Here is an 8,855-nt window from a genome sequence, read left to right as displayed (position 1 = left end):
AAAATGTATATTTTTTTCTCTTGAAACTGTATATAATCCTAATTTTAACCTGCTGTAGTAAAATATTGGTGTACATATATACAAATAAATAGTTATTTGCTGTGTTTATACATACTATTAACTATTTATAAATACAGAAAGGGATTGGCTCCCTCCTAAATAATGTTAGAAGCAAAATAGTCCCCAGTATTTTTGCATGTCAAAGCAATGCTCAATGAAGTGTGACGTGATGGGAATTTTTCTGTGCTTTAGAGGGGCCAGAATTTTATCCACAGAATAAAGTGGGAACTATTTCTGCAAGACTGAGTCCAAACATTGGCAAAGGAAGTTTTAATAGATTTTTACATGACATAAAGCCAAAAGTATCCATAAATGACTGATGTCTTAAATTCCATGGCAAAAATCCTACTGAGCTCAACCGAAGATTTTCCCTTGAGTGCAGTGGTCATGAGATCAGATATGAGGGAGCAAAAATCAGTTTCTCAATGCTTAATATCTATTTTAACATAATAAAAAGTGTAACCAACAGTGTTAGAACAGCTCATTCATACAGTACTTCTAATTAGAAAAGCACGATCAGGAGGGCCTCCAGAAACTGGTGAGGGAAACCTCTGAGTGCTTGTTAAAGGCTTTGAATTTTAAATGCTCCTTTCCCACTGGGGTAAGGTTAACCAGAGCAGGTAAAACTACTTTTGTATGTATTTTGTTGGTTATAAACACTACTGACAGCAATACTCCCTCTGCAAGCAGTTACTACAACCAGTAGCATCAGTCCAGTTGCACTGTGATTTTTAATAGATGAATTAGTGGTTAAGTAATAAAATACAAAATTACCTCTTTTAACTGATGTATGGTTGTACAGGTAGAGTTTTCCAAACCTCTTCACTAACACAGTTAATTATTAGCCTTTTGCATAACATTTCCTTAGATTCCAAGCTCTTTCTGCTTGATGGACTAGTTTTAGTCCAGTGAAATAAAGACGCTCCATTTCCAAAATTTATAGGGTTCTTTTATTACTTCTAGTAACATATTATACTGTATAAATACTCTATCCTTGTTATATGTCCTTTTAAAAAAGTGATAACTTAGAAGATCACATTAGACAAGAAGTATAAAAATAAATATGCTCATTATATGCATTTATTACAATTTATAACCTTTCCCAGAAGGGAAAGAAATATAAAATACTTATAAAGTATATAAAATCTATAGTAATATATTTTACTATATACATATGGAAAGCCATATTCTCTCATTGTCTATGAACTGGCACAAACTTCAATCATGTGAATGCAGCTGTGGATGGACCTGCTATCCTTCAGCTTTGCCTTCCCACCTTATCAGTGATTGAGCACTACAAACCCATCAGAGGCCGCATAGGAGGTTCCCATTCACAGTGGGATTCTTCTTTTTTTTTTAACCCAAATGCAAACAATATCCATTGGCTGGGGCAAGGCAAAAGATTTGAACGTCAAAGCTTGACTCAAATGCTCACAAACTCCATCAGTCTGTTTGACAGGAAGGTAGGACCAAGCTGGAATCAGAAAAGCCAGTGGAAGGTATGCAGAAGGCACAAAGAGCAACCAGAGGTAATATCTGTTCCATGAAGATTTCCACTTTGTCTAGCCTCTGGATTACATATGTCACCACAATGGCACTGGAGTGGATGAGAGAAATGGACAGGCACACTGGGATGACATAAAGGCACTTAAAAAACCCAAAAAGTTTAGTTATTTGTGAAGTTGACCGACTATTCTTGATACTTCTTACTCTTTACACATAGAGAATATGGCTTTATTTTTATATAAAACTATTCTCTAAAACAATAGCAGCCATGAATGACATAGTTAAAGCTCCTTTTCCAATCCTGTTTTTTTGCCCTTTGTGAGGTAGGTAAGCTCTGACCAATTATTTTAAGCTATCTTTTTCACTCCCCTTTCCCTCCCCTTCCTACACCTGGGGACTTGATCAGTACCACAATATAAATCCAAAAGAAGGAAGAAATAACTAAACCCCAAAATGTTTGCTTAAACATGTCTTACTGCTCCTGTTTTGTTTAATTTGTAACAGACTTTAAAAAAGGCAATTATGATGTCTTTAGGCGTTATCTGCTGAAGATGAGTGAGTGACATGGGTCTGCTATCCCATCAAATTTTCAGTTGGCAGGGTATTTTTAGGATGCAAAGCCAACTAAAGCTATTTGCACTGTCCCACCTCAGTGGATCCTTACCATGAATTTTTTATGCAAAAACACATGTGCTGCCTCTAGCCCTCTTTTTTTTTTTTCAGTGCATTGTTCTGAAGTTAAAAAAAAAATAAAAAATAAAAGACTTTTAGCTTTCCCAACTTGTCCTATTTTAACTGCAGTCCGTAACGTTGCAGAAGTCTATTAGGTGTTTCGGTTTCTTGGAAGGTTCACAGCTTTCTTGCGGCAGCACGCTGCCGTCATAAGAAATGCATTTCAACAATCTCTTCTTGAAACCTTTCCCACATGTCTTAGAGCAGGGTGACCAGTCCCCCAGCTGCCACTGCGGGCAGGGCACGTCGGCACAGGGACGGAGGTTGCTGGGCTTCAGCTCCCGGGCGCAGTCGGAGGCCGGCCGGCCCTGCGGGTCCCGGCACTCCACTGCCCGCCGCTGCCAGCCCGAGCCACACGACTTGGAGCACTCGCCCCACTCCTCGATGACCCACTCGGACGAGATGATCTCCCTGATGGCGTTGAAGGACTCTTTCTTTCTACCGGGCGCCTTCTCCGACCCAGGCTGCGTGGGCTTCTTCACGAAATAGGTGAACTTGATCTTGGGCTGCGGCAGGTCCCCCACCGTGAGGACCTGGATGGTCAAAGGCTCCTTCAAGGGGCTGAAACTGCGGATCCTCTCCAGGGCGGCAGAGGAGCCGCTGTACCTCAGCACGCTGCCCTTGTAGGTGATGTCCTGTTCCAGCGTGGACAAGGTGTAATCACCGTTGAGGACGTAGGTGCCATCTGCAGCTTTGATAGCGAGGAAGCTGCCATCGTGCCTCGCGCCCCTGTGGTTCCGCTGCTTCACCTCGATGTTGGTTGCCCCAGCCGGAATGGTGACGACATCGTGGTAGCCGGGTCTGCCCGAGAGAAAAGAGAAAGACTGAGCCCTCCGCTCTTCCCTGGGAAAGGGAAGAAGTTTCCCAGCACAAGGCTGAACTTCGTTTTTAGTCAAAACATTTAGGTCATGAGCTGCCAACCTAATGAATGGAGTAAGGGATTCCCCAAGTCACATCCCACATTTGCAGAGACACGCCCACACGTAAGGGCTTTCTTTTGCTGCATTCCACTGTAAGTCATCCTCAGTCAGATCGTTCTGACATATCAAATCTCAGTTCCAACGACACACTTGGGCAACATCTCGCTGACTTGGAAAGCCAGAGTTTGCACCCACAAAACATTCACCAGAACAAAGTAACAGCAGCAGTCATATACTCACTTTGCTCTTACAAGTGTGCCAGACACTTTCTTGCAAGTGGATCCATTGCCACCACAAATACCGCATTTGTCAAACTTCTTGTTGGACCCTATCACACGGTCACAGCCAGCCTTTACACACTGCCCCTGCACACACACGGACGTGGAATCGGGGCTACATGGGGTGCCGTCCACAACCTTTGCAAGAAACAAACAGCAGGACCTCTGATTAAAAGATGCACATTGCTTTGGAACTGCGTAACACAGACACATTTCAAATGCACAGTATGGACAGGTGGTAGACCTGCAGCACCTGTATTTTCAGGGCTTTGGAAATTAAAAAGCAGCCCATGGTCGGAGGTATGTAGTGCTACTTCATCTCACTTGCAAAAATGATGTCATGGTGAGAGGAAAGAACAAAAAATTTCAGTTTTCTTTAATACTCCCTCATACAAAACTGTTTTACTGACTTCATGTAAAGAAAGAATGTTGTTTTCTGATGTCACTAGAAGGCAGTCATGTTCTCAAAGTACAGTATCAACATTGCTTTTAATGTTGTTCAACATATCCTCTATTTCTAGAAGTACTGGTCTACAAAAAACATCTGTGTCATCGCCCTGGTAGTTACTGGCTCTCAACATCTGATGACAGTGAGTTCAAGTAGCTGTGCAAGATGAACACTTTTCCTCATGTTTATTTTAAGCTGTCAGCATATTAGTAACCAGTATGAGAAAGCACCAGTGTTTTGGCAAAGATCCCCCCCCAGTTTTCTGAACATATCTTCATGTAATCAAATTGGTGGAAGGAGAGGAAAGGAAACCATGGTGGAGTGGGTAGAAGAGGCAGTACGTGTGAAATAACTGGAAGCACTGTGCCAGAATAGTTAAAGCATGCTTGTACTGATTAAGCTGTATCTGTAGGAAAACGAATAATCCAATTTCAATATAAGAAAGACATAATTTCAGATTTCTGCACTGTTTGACCCTTCACATAAAGAGAGAAGATAAAAATCCTATTCATATTAGATGGAAGAGGTATGGTTTTGAAATACCTTTGGCTGTAAAACAAAGAAGTATCCTGTTCCTTTTGCTCGGCAAACCAACTTGCATCTGTCCTTTGGAGAGACACCAGCAAACTTGGGTGTCCACTCCACTGCAGGTCCACTTCCAAAGGGAGACTTGGAAAACTCATTGTGCTTTTCACATTGTTCCTCCCTAAACGTTTTGCCTGCAGGCAGAGAAAAGACAGGTGGACATTAGATCATCCCTGTCCATGCTCTTCCTCCACAAGACACCAATCCTCTGCCTCAGAAATGGGGACAGGATTACCATCGTTATCCGGGCAGTCCTCAATGTTACATGATCTGTATTGCACGCGCTTCCCTTCACAGTACTTCCCGCCGTTCCTCGGGATGGGGTTGTCACACTCCCTGAAGGAGTACTGCACTCCACCGCCGCAGGTCCGGGAGCACTCTCCCCACGCCCCCCAGGACCCCCAACTCCCATGCACTGGCGTCTGGAATGACAAGCAGAAGGGGAACAAAAGTTAATACAGTAAGAGCAAGACAAAACCAAACCACAAAAACCACAATCATGCTCATTTTTACCCAAACTACTCATTAGATGCTCCAAGTTTGTTTTATTACTGTCTGCCTCCATTGATTCAACCCCTTTTAACTGATTCCTCCCACCGCAGCATTTTCCATGCGACTCTGCAACCCAAGATACATTCTGATTTCTTTCTCAATACTTACATCATAATGCTTCTTCTCAGTTTTATTCACACACTTGCCATTCATGCACCACTTCCCTTCCCCGCAACTGGTGCCGTCTGCCCAAGGGAAGTGTTTGGTTTGGCACACAAGCAGTCCTCCAGAAGTGCCAGTACACCACAGCGTCGTACACGTACTGGCTGCGTCGGGGCAGTGCTTGGACTCATCTCCAAATGTAAACTGGCACTGTCTGTTGGCATCGTACAGCGTGCCAGGCAAGTCAGAAGGGAGCTGGATTGGTTTGTGGGGCTTGTCTAACAAACACTCACCTGAAGATGAAAAAAAAGGGGAAAAAAAAAAAAAAGGCAGATGATGCTGTGAGTGAATTCAGTTTCAAAAGGGAACTGCATTTGCTTTGTGACAGAAGTCTTTGAGCCCATTTTTGCCACCATTTCTATAAAACTAAGGGTCTTCTAAATTCACTGGCAGCATGCAAAAGGTTAACTCTATGCTGAAGCAGAAAGCACTCTGTTAAAAAAAAGGAAAAAGAAAGAAAAAAAAGAAAGAAAAAAAAAAAGCAGAGCAGTAAAGCACAAGAGCTTAAATGCCACATGAATGGAAAGCTTAATAATCTTACCATGACCATTATCCAAAAATGTTGTAATCATGTAGGCACTACACGGAGACCACGGCTGGCTGCGATCCAGATTGGAAAGCATAGATGCCATCATGTGGAAATCCCGGCTTATTCCATTAATACCAGCACACTGCTTTGCATCGTCATGAGGCATGTTAAACACATGGCCTTAAAAAAAAAGGAAACTCTGTGATTTTAGGAAGTCTGTCCTATGCATTACCAGTAGTATTTTAAATATTACTCTAGAGCTGCTCATAGCCTGGTCTTTAAGTAATAACCCAAATCTGAATGCTGCCAGATTTTAAGCAGATGGCACTGTATCTTCTCTCCCGTTTTTTCCTGCAGTCAGTCAAACACACAGCTCTTGCAGACAATGCTGTGCAGACTGGATTTGCTTTCCCCAGTTCAACCCTGCTGCAAGGCAAAGCTTTGCCTCCTCCTGACTGCACCGGGTGAGCCCGCGGTGCAGGCTGGGCAGTTGCTTTACGGCATCAAGCTGGCTTCAATTAATCACATGAAACTGCCTTTCAAAGCTTCAAGTACCTAGTTCGTGGGCTGTTGTAAAGGCAGCCTGCAAACCATCGTCTTCTATGATAGAGCAACTGCGGTTTAGATCACAAACTGTTCCCACATCAGCCATCCCAAGAGTATCACATGTCTTGGCACCGCACAGGTCCTGTAAAAAAAGGCAGTTTCATTATTAATCAGATCAGAGACTTAACCTTGGCAAGAGCCATCCAGCCCTGGCAGTTTGCCTTTACTTATGGAAAGAGCATAAATATTCAGCACTTCAATGGGTATGATGGCAAAAATCTGTCTTTGGAACATACACAAGGGTTACACGTAGAAATAAAATGCATAATTTCCATCCTAAATCTGCTAAAAATATATGGGGCAGAAATACAGTGCACAAACTGTAAGTTTCACCTGAGATGATGCAAACAGCAAAAGACTAACAAAATAAAAAGCACTTCATCTAATTTTTAGCCTACTTCACCAAAGCTGTGATGACACAAGACTGTCTCTGAACACTTTTTTGGGGGTTTCCTGGCAGAAGGGGCCTCCTGGGGTAGGGAGCAAAGGGCGTGGGGATGGATTTGACCTTCATGTCCCTCACCTGCCTAGTGAAGAGGATTGCCGTGTCGTAGTGCTCTGCGTGCCGGTCGCTGGGCGGGTTGTGCTGCTTCTGCCAGCTGCAGAAGTTTCTCAGAGTCAGGGCTGCGTTCGAAGAGATATCAGGTCCCTTCCGCTCCTCGTAAATGACCATGATTTTCACCACCACGAGGCTGATGGAGTTACGGATGCTGGGATGCTTGTACAGCTTGGCCGCCACAGAGAGCAGTGTCAGTAGATAGTGCTTCAGCCCGCTGCCGTGGAACTCGGCCATGGACTGGTCGGCTACCAGCATGGTCTCCACGTAGCGGGGGCTGGACACAAACCTCTTTTTCCTTCTGCTTCTCGTTTCTGCATTAAAAATAAGATAGGGAGAAGGAGGGAAAGCGCAGGTCAGCACAACAAAACAAGAGACCACCGTAAGGAAGCCCAAACCCACCGATACTCAAGGGACGTACCCCATGGCCCCGCGCCCGCCTCCCGCCCCCAAACTCCGGCAGCCCCCGCTGAATAACCCGTCCAGCTCGCTGCCTCCGGGCGAACGCCGCACCCAGTGCGGAGCACCCCGCCGCCGCCCCTCGGGATGCGATGCGGAGGAAGCTCTGGCCGGGGCATCCCTGCCAGCGCCCGTCGGGGCGGGGGCGCTGGGCGAGGCAGATCCCATGCCACCCCATCCCATGCCACCCCATGCCATCCCATCCCATCCCCGTCCCCGCGGAGGGCGGCGCGGCGTCCCGACGGTACCTGCGAGCCCGGCGGGCTGCGGCCCCTCCACCCCCGCCCCCGCCTCGGCCACGGCGCAGCGGGCGGCGGGGGCGGCCCGGCGGGCCCCGCGCAGGCGGAGGAGGTGCGGTCCGGCGCGGTGCGCCGTGCCGGGGGCCGGCTGGATCAGGTACTGCCGGCCCCGCAGCGAGAAGGCGCCGCGCATCCCCGCGCACAGGCTGAGGGCGGCGGCGGAGCTGGGGTCCCGGTTCACGGTGCCGGAGTAGAAGCAGCGGGAGAGGTCGTCCTCGGGCGGCGGCGGCGGCCCGCCCAGGTACTGCAGGGTGAAGTCCGGGGCCAGGAAGCTGCTGTCGGGCTCCAGCTCCAGCGTCAGCCGCTCCCCGAAGGCCTCCAGGCGGAAGCGCTCGCGGCCGGCGGGCGCGCCCAGGCGCCGCGGCAGCACCAGGGCCCGGCGCTCGGCGCTGCACAGCCCCAGCAGCGCCGCCAGCACCGGCGCCAGCGCCGGCAGGGGCCCCCCGGGCCTCATCGCGGCCGCCGCGCTCGGGCGGGGGAGGCTCGCTGCTGCACCCGCCGGCTTGACGGAGCCCTTCTCGTGTCTTTATTTGACTTTATAGAGAAATATGTAATAGAGATATAGGATTTTTTTTTTTTTTTTTTGCTTTCAGGTTTTGGGGGGTGTCTGAGTCTCTTTCTGCTGGCGGAGGACCGGGCGGGCTCCGGGTCCCGCGGTCACTGGAGCGGCGGCGTCGGCTTTCCCATGGCCGGGGCGCGGTGGCGGGGAGCGAGGGTGTGCGAGGGCGGCAGCCGTGCCCCCCGGTCCGTCTCTCTGCCTTCTGTCCTGCTCTCGCTGCCGCTTCTCCTTCCCGCCTCCTCCTCGGCTCTCCCCGGCAGCGGCAGCGGGCGGGGAGGACGCTCCGGCGAGTCTCCGGCAGCCCCGGGACGGTCCCGCCTGCACTTCCACGGCCCCGCCGAGGAGCCTCCCGTCCTTGCCGAGCGGAGCGAACGCCGGCTCTCCGGGCCAGCCGCGCTCCGACCCCCTCCGCCGTGCGGGCTGAGTGCGGCAGCGGGGCGGCCGGGGCCGCCCTTTATGGGGTTCTGCCGGGCCGCCCCCGCCGCGGCGCGTCCCGCCGCCCCCCGCCGCCCCCCGCCGCGCCGCCCCTCGGCCCGGGCCGCTGAGCTCACTGCGTGCGTAACGCGGCCGCGGGCGGCTGCCGGCCCCCCTTCTCCCCCGCCGC

The 8,855-nt window shown here is 49.1% G+C and overlaps 1 protein-coding gene across 1 annotated transcript; it reads right to left on the bottom strand.

Annotated features, from left to right (window-relative positions):
• Positions 1–314: 314 nt before the first annotated feature.
• Positions 315–8,654, bottom strand: ADAMTS1 (ADAM metallopeptidase with thrombospondin type 1 motif 1). The gene is made up of 9 exons (XM_027648634.1): positions 7,642–8,654; positions 6,902–7,248; positions 6,328–6,460; positions 5,785–5,952; positions 5,190–5,476; positions 4,765–4,951; positions 4,488–4,663; positions 3,459–3,634; positions 315–3,099 (listed from the first exon to the last, which is right to left on the bottom strand). Exons 1-9 carry the CDS (start codon positions 8,144–8,146, stop codon positions 2,358–2,360), a joined length of 2,721 nt encoding a protein of 906 aa, XP_027504435.1. The 5' UTR covers positions 8,147–8,654; the 3' UTR covers positions 315–2,357.
• Between the last annotated feature and the right edge of the window lie 201 nt (positions 8,655–8,855).

Source organism: Corapipo altera, unplaced genomic scaffold (genome assembly GCF_003945725.1).
Source record: "Corapipo altera isolate COAL_440 unplaced genomic scaffold, ASM394572v1 58, whole genome shotgun sequence".
NCBI lineage: Eukaryota > Metazoa > Chordata > Aves > Passeriformes > Pipridae > Corapipo > Corapipo altera.
The sequence above is the reverse complement of the archived record's forward strand: the minus strand, read 5'-3'. Positions and strand labels throughout refer to the sequence as shown.

Bases quoted from the DNA above. Each gene is read 5' to 3' on its own strand.
- ADAMTS1 (XM_027648634.1), bottom strand. From the start codon at position 8,146: ATGAGGCCCGGGGGGCCCCTGCCGGCGCTGGCGCCGGTGCTGGCGGCG. The intron at 6,461-6,901 runs GTGAGGGACATG...CTTTTTTTACAG, and splicing joins CAATCCTCTTCACTAGGCAG to GACCTGTGCGGTGCCAAGAC. The intron at 5,953-6,327 runs GTACTTGAAGCT...TTTTTTTTTAAG, and splicing joins TACAACAGCCCACGAACTAG to GCCATGTGTTTAACATGCCT.